At 33.8% G+C, this 13456-nt stretch overlaps 4 protein-coding genes across 7 annotated transcripts in view; 2 read left to right on the top strand and 2 right to left on the bottom strand.

The window, feature by feature from the left end:
* Window positions 1-1626: 1626 nt before the first annotated feature.
* On the bottom strand, window positions 1627-5024 carry LOC123314355. 4 transcript variants are annotated; one of them, XM_044899618.1, is made up of 10 exons: window positions 4747-5024; window positions 4592-4676; window positions 4144-4505; window positions 3984-4085; window positions 3606-3929; window positions 2991-3552; window positions 2796-2936; window positions 2206-2740; window positions 1963-2150; window positions 1627-1903 (listed from the first exon to the last, which is right to left on the bottom strand). In XM_044899618.1, exons 2-9 carry the CDS (start codon window positions 4612-4614, stop codon window positions 1983-1985), a joined length of 2217 nt encoding a protein of 738 aa, XP_044755553.1. In that variant the 5' UTR covers window positions 4615-4676; window positions 4747-5024; the 3' UTR covers window positions 1627-1903; window positions 1963-1982. The 4 variants fall into 4 exon arrangements, with proteins under 4 accessions (XP_044755553.1, XP_044755568.1, XP_044755561.1 ...); XM_044899633.1 differs by having other exon boundaries at window positions 1627-1911; XM_044899626.1 differs by having other exon boundaries at window positions 1627-1916.
* Window positions 5025-5416: 392 nt separating this feature from the next.
* Window positions 5417-7290, top strand: LOC123314376 (cleavage and polyadenylation specificity factor subunit 4). The gene is made up of 3 exons (XM_044899646.1): window positions 5417-5655; window positions 5758-6034; window positions 6778-7290. Exons 1-3 carry the CDS (start codon window positions 5553-5555, stop codon window positions 7259-7261), a joined length of 864 nt encoding a protein of 287 aa, XP_044755581.1. The 5' UTR covers window positions 5417-5552; the 3' UTR covers window positions 7262-7290.
* A 594-nt stretch (window positions 7291-7884) lies between these two features.
* Window positions 7885-9093, top strand: LOC123314385 (anamorsin homolog). The gene is made up of 4 exons (XM_044899656.1): window positions 7885-8149; window positions 8207-8572; window positions 8657-8787; window positions 8859-9093. Exons 1-4 carry the CDS (start codon window positions 8017-8019, stop codon window positions 8970-8972), a joined length of 744 nt encoding a protein of 247 aa, XP_044755591.1. The 5' UTR covers window positions 7885-8016; the 3' UTR covers window positions 8973-9093.
* Window positions 9094-12471: 3378 nt separating this feature from the next.
* LOC123319807 (glutathione S-transferase 1-like) overlaps window positions 12472-13456 on the bottom strand; it is a 65876-nt gene continuing 64891 nt past the window's right edge. The window contains exon 3 of the mRNA XM_044906753.1: window positions 12472-13448. Within this exon, the coding sequence (XP_044762688.1) occupies window positions 13113-13448 (336 nt within the window). The 3' untranslated portion in view covers window positions 12472-13112. The remainder of the gene's footprint in view (window positions 13449-13456) is intronic.

The raw sequence follows: 13456 nt of genomic DNA on the forward strand, positions 1-13456 counted from the left end.
TGTTTTTACTAACTTAAAAAGTTTTTGAAAACAGCCGCCAGGGTGCTTGCAAGCTTTTAGGCGAAAAATCATAAGACGGTGCTCGTCAGATAGTAATTATTTTTGACAGGACTATAGAGGATAGCCCCCAGAGACAGGGGACAGGGTTATAAAAGATTGAACAGCACACTGATAACAGAGTAATGAGTGATTCATTATTTCTTTCATTCCAATGAAAAAACATCGAAATACAAGCTAATCAATCACTTCCTTCTGTGCAATTTTGGCAACGCCGCGCAAGTTCGACGCGCCATCGAAGCACCGTACCTCAGAAACCATAGATCTATGGATACGTAGATCACAGAACACTAATATACAGCGTGACAGTTTCAGAGATATAGAATATTAGCATACATTAATTGTCTCCAGGATGCCAAATCATATCGACCAATCAGAGTGCAGCGCATCTCCCGCCAAAACTTTATCTTCTCTCTGACCAAAGATTATAGAGATAATCTTTGCTCTCTGACCAACTTTTCCCGGGACCGCGTTATTCTCGAACGAACTTCTTCATGTAATGTTACCAAAGATCCTCTTGATGATACTGCCTTCGAATGTATTACAAGAAGGTAATTATTTAATCATTGCTTGTTGACTATAAAAATATTTGAACGAGTTTCTAATGTTTGCCTTTCAGCTTGTGGTAATCTCTATATTAGTTTATCAGTTCTAAAAAGCAATTTTTATTTCTACGTGTTAATGATCAATATGGATCTGCGTAACTGCGTGCAGTTGACTGTTGTTAATTCGTTTCGATTTCAATTTAGCTAAATGGACGTCAAGTCAAGAATGTTTGTTAGGTTGGGGTGATTGAAGGCTGCCATTCCTCCCGATTTCAAAAGCTGTAAACCTCCCTACTTTTCTGAAATCTCCTAATGAATCCCGAATTCCCATATTTGCATTGAAATCAATTTATACTTTCAGGTACGATTTTACCGACACTAATAGATATAACTGGGGCGATGGATTTGTAAACGAATCCAAAATTGGACGAGTTTGAAATTGATGTGGAAATTGACCAACTGTTCAATTTGTCGAGTGATGGTTTGAATTTATCGTTTATCAATGCCTCTGTATATTGAAGGTTGCGTATCAAATTTCAGTTGTATTAACTAAAAGCAAAATGAGTGTCCCCTATATAAATCTATAATGATTCAAGGTAGAGTTCATTTACAGACAAAAATCATAAAATGCTTTATGAGAGTCACCAAGTTATTAGAAAGAAATAGGAGGACAAGCACTCCTATGAATGATTTGAAGAGTAATTGAGAATAATTTTGTGACTTTTGAAAATAAAGACAAGGGTAAAATCAATTCAAGTTTATTTCTGCAAAAAAAGTACAAAGGATGTATTCTCAAAAAATAGACACTTATTAGTATAATTTTAATATAATTGTTAGAAAGTTACGGAGCCTATAGCATTTTTACATAATCAAAACTATCAAAGCATACAGCAACTACTGATAAAGAAATTGTTGAGCTTAAAATTGAAATACTATTGCATCTCCCTTCACACCTAAACAGCATATAAAAAAATACAAGAATAGGATAACAGATATTCTATTCGGACAAAATAAAAAAAAAATATCAATTATCTTTGTTTTTTTCCCAACATATATAGTCATACAAGAGGTAGCAACTTGTCAGTTCGAAAAAAATAAGACTCAACATATTCTAAATGTAACTACTGATAAGACCCTTTGTTAGTGGAAAAATTTAATATTGCTCCATCACCTCCCACCACCGAGAACATATAAAAAAACTACAAGGCTTAAAATATTATACATTACATAAATTCAAAAGAAATAAGCGAAAAGTAATAATAAATTTTCCTAAAGCAAAACAGCACTCCATCACCACTTTCCTGAAAAACTATGCTATGTTAAACATATATTATTCGAAAAATGATCAAACCATATTTACATTTTCAATATGTTCAGATTCTACTTTTTAGTGGGGTAATAAAATTGTTTTTCAATTTTCCTTTTTTTCCCTCTCTGATCTTTATTCTTTTGTAGTGTGTCATATTGCTTGTTGATATTTTCCACCATATTATCAAAATCTTCATCATCTAATGATTCCAATTTCATAAAAATCTCCTTCATTACAATCTACAATTAAAATCCTATGCAAAGCTATTCCCATCACCAAAGATTCCTAGTTTACCTCTCGTTTTTTGCTTGGATCTAGAGTAAGAACAGTATTTTGGTTCTGTATTGTCTCATCTAGGAATTCTTTGATTTCTGTCCTCTTCTGTACTCCACTTGTTGATGGTTCATCAATAGGTGGGTAATTTTCAGCAATACCTGGACCTGGAAAAGAATCGCTTCTCTTTTCGATCAAAGCAACTGCATGTATGTGTTTACATAATGCAGTTTTTACTGTGTATTCTGGACAAGTACATTGGTATTTATGAATGCAGATTCTACATTTATCACAATAAATAGTTCTACAATCGTCATCACACAATTCATTATAATCAACTATATAAAATTGGTCCCTCACCTTACTTGAGAAAACCTTAAACTCACCAGAATCTAGACAGACAACTTTCTCCAAAACTTCTTTTTCTGCCTTTATATGAGCCTCTCTATTAACTCTTGATTGGTAGGAATTAACATTTGGCCTTTCAGACTCGATGACTCTTTTCCACATTTTTTCATTAACAAGGTCTTCTAATAAGTCTAACAATTTCTCGATTCTGGAATTGATAGGTTGTGATGTGAAAAGAGTAGTTTATATATATTAAATTGTACCGTAAATTTTGATGTCCCTTCATTTTATTATATTTAATTACTTTATGCAGGCTCTCAATAGCCATATTGGTATTTATTCCTACATTTATTCTGTGGCAGTGGGCCCACATCATAATTCTCTCATTGCACTGGAAATAATGACTAAAAATAAAATAATGAAATGGTTTTGACCATACTGACTATATGGTAATTTACTTCTGTAAGTATTTCAAGAAATCCAGTTCATTTTCTTCTTCAAGATATTTAAAATATTCATCTTTCAATTCTAGAAATTTTGAAATACTGGTCTCTTTCAAGATATTTCTCATTCTTAATTTCATTTCTTTCTTATTATCTGGTTTCTTCAATTTATTCCTGCCTTGAATATTCCAGTTTTTGATGACATGCCAAGTGCAGAGTAAGCGTCTTGGCTTTTCAACATCATCCATTGCTTCGCACCAAGCATTAAAATATTTTATGTCATCATCTGTCATAATGTATTTGCATCTTAGGGACTCTTGAAGTCTTGCTTTTAATGACCTGAAAAATATTTTCTGGATCGTTTGATCCATACGATTACTTATTAAAAATGCTACTGGGAATCCCATATTATTTTCATCCTTGACTAAAACTGTGGTGAGTTCCCAATTCCTGATATTTGTTCCATGGGTGCCGTCAATGCAAATGATTTTGCTGTATTTTCTTAGCTTTTTTTCCATAATTTTATTCATAAAGGCTAAAGCAAAATCCTCGTTTCTCAGCTCAGGGTAATTTTCCCCTAAAAAAGTTTAAATATCAGGAAAATACAAATAATCAGTGAAAAAATATTACCTATCTGTTTGAACAAAAAAACAGTATTTTCTTCTTGACTATTCATTTCTCCTACTTTCAGGGCTGTTGCTGTCATGTCATCTGTATCACGCTGTTTGTTTATATTGAATTTACGTATAATGTATGTAAGATCCCCTCTTGTTAATAAATTCATTCTGATGAGCTTCCCTTCCTCTAATATTCTCGCATCCTCAAGTATTCTCTCTTTTGTAACACCAGCACATAATTTTTCAGCGAGCATTTCCTGTTGATCCTTCGATAAATGTTTGGCTCGGAGTTCATCATCATGGCCAGCATGTGTTTCAATATAGTTCACTGTTACTCCTTAAATAGAATGAATCAACACTAGTACAATAACTATATTATTAAAAGTGTTACCAGAATTAGTTATTTTAGCACAAATTCTAGATGGACATAATCCTGATATTTTAATGCTTCCTCCTGCTTTTGAACATCTTTGGTTACTTTTACTGTCATATCCTGAATAGAAGTAATTGAATAATTGAGTTACTTAGATAGACAGCTTAAATATACTCACCTCTTGTATTACTCCTATTGCAATTATAGTATATGTACTCATCATCTTTGATCTTTTGACCTCTTTGAAAGGCATAATCTATATTTCTATTGTCAACTGCTCTCCAAGCTTCAAATTCCTCTTTGTTTCCAAAATAAAGAGTTGATCGTATAATAGTCAAAAAATGAATTTTTTCTATATGATCCACTAACTGGTCATGGCTTCCAAATGATAATTTAAGTTTATCCTCACAAAGTGGACATTTAATATTCTTCGTGTCCTTTCCTGTAAGTGGCTCTTGCAGGTGCACCTGTTTTATATGGCGGTTGAATGTAGACACACTGGATAACCTTTTGCCACATATGTGACAAAGAAGCTGTTTACTACAAAAATAGCAAGCTGATGACAACAATCAAATCACCCCTATTCTGTAACTCAGATCGGAATGAACCATATGAATAAACTTTACCTTTCTTGATCCATATCGATCATTCAAACGTAGCAATAAAAACTGCTTTTTAGAGCTGATAAACTGATATAGATATTACCACCGGCTGAAAGGCAAATATCAGAAACTCGTTCAAATATTTTAATATAGTCAAAAAGCAATTATTAATTAATTACCTTCTTTCGCAATCTGTATAAGCGATAATAATCGCTGTTTTCGAAATTTAATGAAAGAACAAACTGAAATGCGAAATTTTGAACTTATTACATTCACAGATAACAGAGTATCATCAAAATTAAGAGGATCTAATGGTACGATTACATGAAGAAGTTCGTTCGAGATCGAGAATAACCCGGTCGGGGGAAAAGTTGGCCAGACCAGAGAAATGTTTTGGCGGGAGATGCGCTGCACTCTGATTGGTCGATATGATTTGGCATCTGGAGACAATTAATGTATGCTTAGAATATTCACTAAACTGTTAAACCGTGATATGAACTGACAAATGGCGGCCCCACTTTTGTCCCATGTATGGAGGGTAGTATATAGTCCCATGCAAAGATTATAGACTTACTTTCATAGAGAAAGTCTCTCTTGTCTCTGCTTACTTTATAATCAGAGATAATCAGAGAGTCTCTGTCTATAATCTTTGGTCCCATGAAAATAGGATGCGCAGCATTGAACTAAAGAAAGTTCAATGATGCGCAGTGGTCGAAGCTCAATCTCCCCCCTTCTATATCTCTGGACAGTTTGGGAAACGAAGAAGAAGAAAAAGAAGAAGAAAAAAATTGAAAGGTTCAGTGAATTAATAATAATGGGTTCACTGGAAAGGTTAAAGTCAATAAGTCATAGACTGTGCTTAAAAACAAACGGTGAAGTGTACAAAAGTATCAAAGAGAAAGGGTCTGTGAATAATATATTCCGGTATATTTTAATAAATAGTTATAATATTTCGAGTTACAATTCGTCCACATATTCAGAAAACATGGAGCTATTGGTTGCAGATGTATCGCATATAAAATTCGATATAGAAATAGCTCTACAAGAGCAGTTTGGAGCATTAGCTTTACCATTTCCTGGAATGGATAGTAAGTAAATTGAAATTTCCATTAATTGCATGTAAATTGAAATGTTTTCGAGAATATGGTAAGTGTTTATGACAATATGGTAAATGTTTTTGTTTCTTCTAGAGTCAACTGCAGCAGTATGTCAATTTTATGCTACAACAATGAATTGCTCTAAGGGCCCCCAATGTCCTTTCCGACATGTTCGAGGTGACAGAACAATTGTTTGTAAACATTGGCTTCGGGGATTATGTAAAAAAGGAGATCAATGTGAATTTTTACATGAATACGATATGACAAAAATGCCTGAATGTTATTTTTACTCTAGGTTCAATGCTTGTCACAATAAAGAATGCCCATTTCTGCACATAGATCCTGAAAGTAAAATTAAGGATTGTCCATGGTAAGTTGAATTTGAAATCTACATATTATGTTATGAAGCAATATTTTTTTGATATCCAACTTTCATTGGTTGAGTACAGACCTTGCAAAACTTAATACTTCATACATAGTTAATTCAACATTAATTAATTTTTCCTACGAGTATAAAGTCTAATTAACACGTTGACTGCGTTATGTATTTTTCAAGATTCGTTTACTGTGCGGTATTGGTCCCCGGAGACCGATACCAGAGCTTTTCTCTGGTGCGGTATAGGTCACCGGGGACCGATATCTGAAATATTTTTCAATGCCATATTGTGTTAGATTCTTCGAATGTAACCTTAAATTCGAAGAGTTTTAGCTAACTATATCAATTTGAAGTCTACGTTCTTTGCCGCATCAGGTTACAGCAACCTGAAGTCCCATCTAGATTAAAATTTCTAAAACAACTACAAGAGATATTTCCTTTATAACCAGAATGTGAAGATTTCAACAATTTCTTAGCTACATGTAATACATTCCTATCTTGAGCGTTCTGGAAGTTATGGAGTTAGCACATGAGGAAATATTGGATCTCACTTCAATCGCACCAGAAAAGAGATTCATATCGGTCCCCGGCGACCGATATCGCAGTCAACGTGTTAACTACTATTAGTTTTTTGCTGTCATATAAAATAAATGTGAATATATAAATAGAAAAATCAAGGTGAAAGCTGTTTTAAAGAATTGCAATGATATAAGGCATTGAATGTTCAATTTTTTCAGGTATGATCGAGGTTTCTGCAGACATGGTCCCCATTGCAGGCATCGACATGTACGTAGAGTACTGTGCACAAACTATTTATCAGGATTTTGTCCAGATGGATCGAAATGCAAATATATGCATCCTCGATTTGAATTACCTGCTCCACCTGACCAGAATACAAAAGACCTAAAAAAATTACCCATTATAATTTGCCATTTTTGTGGAGAGCATGGTCATAAAGCCATCAATTGTTTGAAAATTAATCCTAACAACAGGGAAGTTGCCCAAGAAGAATCCAATTTGATTAAGCCTCCCATTCAGAATAACCACCAAGAAAAATTTGATCCACAAAATCACTTCTTACAAAAAATGTTTCCAAAAAAATTGGAAGATGTTACATGTTATAAATGTGGTAGTAAAGGGCATTATGCAAATAGATGTCCAAAAGGACATTTGGCTTTCTTATCCAGCCAAACAAAAGAAAAGGAAAACAATCCAGAATAAGTGTTTGAATAAATTGGAGTTTATAATGAGCATTGTTTTATTTCAAATTAATTATATTCAAATTCTGATGGTTAAAATGTTGATTATGGTTTTTTATTTTCTGTCAGCCTTGCTTGCTAGCTAATGTTTCATTCAATTGTAAATATTTTTCATGTCAAGAAGAAAAATGTATATCGTGGGAGAAACTAATTTAAACAGTCAAGTATAGGGCTTCCCTTAAGCTAATGATCATAGCTGACAAAAAATAATGTTGAGGAAATCGAGTTTTTCAACACTTTGAATGCCAACTTTCTGGATGCAGTTGATGAAATTGGAAGAAAGGTTGTGTTTGTGTATTAGTGTCTGTGGTTTCTCGCCTAATCTGGAAATGACGGGAATGGGGGAAATCCCAATGTATTCCAGTGTTCTGTGGGGGAAACATAAACTCAATAATGAAGTCGAGTTCAATGGGGGGAAAACCCTCAAATCAATGTTTAGACTGTGACTTTTCAATTTTCCATCCAATCTTACTTTTTAATTCCTCAATTCATGCCAAAAATTATTGTTGTCAGTTTATTCATCAGCATATCTATATTTGATATTCTGTGCCTATCAGTAGATAATAAGTCCCATAAAAAGATTAGAATCAATGGTCCCACAGTAGTAGTCTTATTTTCCGTAGATTTTTCACGTGCCCGTCAATTTAACATCAAATATCAATCAAAGTCATCAAACATAATTTATCAGCAATTCATTTAAAAATAAAATCTTTTGTAATGGATATCCCCGAATATATTAAAAATGCGGAAAATTGCTTGGTAGTTTGCCCGGAAGAAGAATTCGAGAAAGTACAAGAATCAGTTAAAAACTCCTCCTCTGTAGTGATAAAAACCCAAAAGAATCTTGGAGGTGAGTACTCAAAAAATTATTCTCATTCACAATAGGTTAAGTTTATGAAATTTGAAGATATCAATGATGAGTCGAAGGATCTCATATATGTTTATTATCCAAGGAGAAACTTGACAAATGAGTTGGCTTCACAATTGATAAACATAAGCAAACCAGGATCTAAATTGGTTATTCAGAGTGAGCCCAGCGAACTGGAATTCCTGCTAAAAGTAAATGGATTCATAAATTTGAATCAAGAAAATGGTTCCATTACAACATGTGAAAAACCGACTTATCAGCTTGGCTCTTCTGCAAAAATTGATTTGAAAAAATCTCCAGCTATTTGGAAAATCGATGACGAAGATGATAATGAAGAATTGATTGATTCAGATGAACTTCTCGATGAAAATGATTTGCAAAGACCTGACCCAACCACATTAAAGGGTAAAATTTTTGTAACAGATTGAATTTGATGACCGATGAAAGATAATTGACTAATAAATGATACCTACAAAATTTCTTTTGTAGTTTGCGGAACTACTGGTAAGAGAAAAGCATGCAAAAATTGTTCATGCGGTTTGGCTGAGGAATTGGCAGCTGAAGTGAAGTCGGGAAATGTAGTGGACTCCTCAGATGCCCCTAAGTCGTCATGTGGAAATGTATGTATTAAATAAAATGAAATAGTTGCATGAACTATATGATTGGAAAACATTTAATTTTATTTTTTCAGTGTTATCTAGGAGACGCTTTCAGATGTGCCTCATGTCCATATTTAGGAATGCCTGCGTTCAAACCGGGTGAAAAAATACAACTTAATGATAACCAACTAAAATCAGATTTATAATGAATTCAAGTGTATTATGAAGGTGCTTTTGATAAAGAATTTCATTGAACAATATTTGCAAAAATATTATATCTCACATGAATTATATAGTTGAAACTGAATAAATTCTGATATAAAAAGATCTTGTGTTATTAATATGAAATGTCAACAATGATGGAAAGTTATTCAGATAAGTTACCTACATCCATTATTATAAAAATCAACAAAATGCTACAGTCTTTTTTTTGACAGATTTCATCAAAATAAGTCGTTTAACCAAAAATATCTAAGATGGCTAGAAATTCGACAAAATTTCATTGTACGGGACTGTGGAAGGTGACTCCGTCATCTCAAAAACGAAACAAAACATTAACATTTGGCTGGACATTGAATAATTCTAAACATCCGAGTCTGTCTGATTAGATGCATCAGGTCACTTTTGAGAGAATCATAATTGTTGTATCGTGCAATTTAGGGTGAAAAAAATTCAGATACTCGAGGTCGAGGCAGTTTCTTGAAAGTGCTTATGTTAGTTATGTTGAAAAAGTGCTATGATGTTTCCCCATTTCATCCCATTTTTACGACGATTTGTTGGAATGTTCGAACAAGAAGATTGTGATGCCCATTGTGAAAAAATTCGTGAATAATTTAGACGAATTTTATTGGTGTGATTTCGAAGTATATTCTATTTTTTACACTTATATTGTCTCTTCTGTCAGTTGGTATCGAAATGAGCCATTTCATAAAATTCTGTAAGTTAACAAAAAATAATGAGAACAATTCGGCAATCCGAGATAAGTTTTTTCCCACAGATGCTTTGCGATAATTCAGCTAACAAACGGTCTAGGGTCCCTGTTTATATAACCCCCTATAAATCTCTATAAACAAGGCTAGGGTCGTATTAGGATCTATTTCAGTCTCTAATCATTTTCAATTTTTTTTCAACTTTGTCATTTTGAAAGTTTTGTATAGGTGGTTTTTGGTGTAATAAAGCTTCATTTTGACCAGTTCTACCTTATGTTGAAAAAAAGCCTCACCTTCAAATAGGTACACCCTATATAATTATTTGGTCAGCCAAAACGGATAGGCAGAAGCTCTCTTAGATCATTTAAGGATTCTGGGGTAGGTTGATGATTATCTAATCTTCTTTGGAGTATATCCCATGCATGTTCTATGCAATTCAAATCTGGTGAGTGCGGAGGTATTGGTAAATGTGGAATACCAAGCTCCTCGTGCGCATTCTCAACTATGGCTACACGGGGCGGTCTAGCGTTATCGTCTAGAAATTGAAAAGTTTCACCAATAGCAGCGTGAAAATTTGGCACAACATTGTCAATGACATGCTCCTAGTGTAAGGCGGTCATATTCCCAGGACAAATGTGTAGATCTGTGCGCCCGTTGAAACATATCCCGGCCCTTACCATAATACTACCCCCTCGGAAATAGCGACGATTACGGGGTATGCGTGGGATTGTCCATACCCTTATTCTTCGAGAATCTGAAAATCGTCCATATCATATCTAGATTCATCAATGAAAAGGACACTACGCCATTGATCGTTCCAATTGATATGTTGCCTTGCCCATTTCCAGTCTTTGACGCTTATGGTCACGTGTTAATGGAACTCCTCTTAATGGACGTCTACAACCTAGATTCACCTTTCTCAAACGTCGTCTGATAGTTTCGATGGAAACTTGGACCCCATCTGCATTTCGAAGAGTATTCCGTAACATTCTACACGTAGATGTAGGGTTTCTTCTCGCCGAAACGGTGATGAAACGATCCTGAGCAGGTGTTGTTTTTTGTCGCCCACCGAGCCTTGGTGTTTCCAACACGAAACCTGATGTCTCCCTGAACCTATTCCAAAGTCGAGATATCACACTTTGGCTGACTTGGAGCCTTTCCGCTACAACAACCAGACTTAGGCCACCCTGTAGCATTCCGATAGCCCTATTAGCCTCGGCGTTTGTTAATTGTCTTGGCATTTTCAGAAAACTCGTTTCAAATCGAACCCGTTGATAAACTGACTTCATTTCAAAATAAGAACATTCATGAAGCATATGCAAAGAATCAAACTTCAGAAAAAGGCGAACAGATTGACGAAATGTCTCATAATGATTTTTATTGGATCGATTCAAGTTGTTATTGAGTTTTAAATGATTTTACAGCGATTTTCTCGAAGATGACATACTTTTAAAAACGATTGAATACGATATCCCTAACTCTTGTGGAGCAGTCTATTTCTTATATTGATGAGTATGTTCTGCAGAATATATCTCCATATAGTGGATATATCATTTTATTTGCATCGTACATTATACTTATTAATATTAATGATTATATGGATATATCTACCCTGAAACAAAGAGTCGCAGTCACTGTGTCTTGTACTAATTTCTTGAAATTTTCACGAAAATCCATTTTGACGTTCAAGAGTTATATGCCGACCGAAATTTTCGATAAAATACCTGCATCTTATACCTACCTGTTAGGAATATACATATTTCGAACACTGATTCCAGACTCCTTAAAATGTCCGACATATATGCACTGAAAGCCTGCAATCATGAAATCATTCGTGAAAGAACCTTTATATCAAATTTGGCATCACCTCTTTGAGATTTGGAAAAGTTTTCCTAAATGTGCCTAAACAAAAAATTATTCGCTTTCATCAGTGCCGGTAAGAAATGAAACAAAAATATTCATATTAAATTTTTAATGATTAAAAGACAATAATATGTATTCAAATTCATAACTACATAAATTTTCAAAATGTTGAATCTGTTTGGGAAATCATTATACCTATAAAAATATCACAAGCAAATATATGTAAGTACGGATAAATAAATTAACACAGATCTTGTTCATCTGACAAGAACTACGATATGAATATCACGAAGAACTAAATACTTAGTGATAGATTTACATTAATTCAAACAGTAGTATGAATATACGTTGAAAATTTGATTAGTAAGAATCTTATAGCAATTATAGATAGAGTACAAATAAACAATTATGGACTATATACTCTCTAGCGTCTAGCTAGAATGAATCAGCATGAATTTTAGAGCGGATGACTTTCTATATTAATATTACTCGACATTGCAGTGATCTAAGGGGACTAGAAAAATTAACAGGAAAAATTGTGCAGTGCGATAATCTCTTTCGAATATTTAGATTTATCTACAATTATACTCATATGGGTTATCTATCAAGATCAAGTATGGTTCAAAATTTGGTCATTTTCAAGTCTTCCTTGTGGTTTTGTGGAATATTTTCTATCACTATTTGCCAGTCATGTTGGTCATGTAAATCTTTCATCATTGCCCATTTACCTTTGGTAGTGTAATTTTTTGAAAATTTTATCGAATATAAAGTTTGTTCGTAGAGTGGTTTGGAACGGTTGTGAACTGTACAGAGCAAGCGCAATTCCATTTTAGGGTAGCGAAAATCCATTTGCACTTGCTCTGTACACTTCACAACCATGCCAAACCACTCTACGAACAAACCTATTGGTTTATGGATTATTAAGATAAGTTCGAAAAAAAATCTTGCAACCATTATATGTGATTGCATCACAGATCTATACTGTATGTATGATGATAATAAACGTTTAAACTTTCAATTGAAGCATATACGAAGTTTTAATTAGTTAAATCCTCAATAGCAACCGAGAAATTGAAACCAATTAAGTATTCCAAGGCACAACTAAAACACAATATTTGAAGATTTTCATATATATACTTATAGGTATCTAAGTCTAGAACGAAAGAGTTATTATAAATATAAATTCTTCTCGGAAAATGAAGATGTGTCATGTAAAATAAGTATAAAATAATACAACAAAAATAAAAATCACTTATATACCTACGCTAAATGACCAATGACCATTATTTTCGTTTGCACTCTTCTCTCCCATTGATATTCACTAGCGTTGCTTCTGTAGGGCCCTCTACTGAGGATTAATTTCACGAATTTACTAACTCTGAAAACTTAATCCTTGAAATGAAATAAACAACATATTTTATGGATATAATAATTCTATAAATATTCAGTGCAAATGTTTACTCAGTCATCATAGGGGTAAGTGTTATACAGAGACAAGCAAGAGTATCATCAGTATCATCAGATGGACAGGATCTCTCTGTGTACTATATAAATTCAATCACACAACTCTTTATTTCTTGGTCTTCCTAGTTTCTGTTCAACTATGGCGTCCAGTTGGCTCAGTCCCTCACCGTTAGTTTCTTCGTAATATTCGAAGTTTTTGAAATTTCTATACCATGTAGATAAATTCGGGTATTTTTCTGTTGATATAGGTATGATAATGGTCGCAGTACTGACAGTGGCGACGCAGCAGAAATCTGCTATCGTCAAACAGTCTCCAGCAAGGTATGTCTTATCTTCTAAAAAAGCGTCTAAGAGTTTGTACGCTTCTGTAATTGCACTTATTTTGTCAGTTGATATTTCCTTTTCGTTTTCGATCACTATAGAGCTCTGAAAAA

Source organism: Coccinella septempunctata, chromosome 1 (genome assembly GCF_907165205.1).
Source record: "Coccinella septempunctata chromosome 1, icCocSept1.1, whole genome shotgun sequence".
NCBI lineage: Eukaryota > Metazoa > Arthropoda > Insecta > Coleoptera > Coccinellidae > Coccinella > Coccinella septempunctata.

Bases quoted from the DNA above. Each gene is read 5' to 3' on its own strand.
- LOC123314376 (XM_044899646.1), top strand. From the start codon at position 5,553: ATGGAGCTATTGGTTGCAGATGTATCGCATATAAAATTCGATATAGAA. The intron at 5,656-5,757 runs GTAAGTAAATTG...TGTTTCTTCTAG, and splicing joins ACCATTTCCTGGAATGGATA to AGTCAACTGCAGCAGTATGT. The intron at 6,035-6,777 runs GTAAGTTGAATT...CAATTTTTTCAG, and splicing joins AAAATTAAGGATTGTCCATG to GTATGATCGAGGTTTCTGCA.
- LOC123314385 (XM_044899656.1), top strand. From the start codon at position 8,017: ATGGATATCCCCGAATATATTAAAAATGCGGAAAATTGCTTGGTAGTT. The intron at 8,150-8,206 runs GTGAGTACTCAA...TGAAATTTGAAG, and splicing joins AACCCAAAAGAATCTTGGAG to ATATCAATGATGAGTCGAAG. The intron at 8,573-8,656 runs GTAAAATTTTTG...TTTCTTTTGTAG, and splicing joins TGACCCAACCACATTAAAGG to TTTGCGGAACTACTGGTAAG.
- LOC123314355 (XM_044899618.1), bottom strand. From the start codon at position 4,614: ATGATCGATATGGATCAAGAAAG. The intron at 4,506-4,591 runs GTAAAGTTTATT...CTATTTTTGTAG, and splicing joins ATCGATATGGATCAAGAAAG to TAAACAGCTTCTTTGTCACA. The intron at 2,937-2,990 runs GTAAATTACCAT...TTTTATTTTTAG, and splicing joins TTCTTGAAATACTTACAGAA to TCATTATTTCCAGTGCAATG.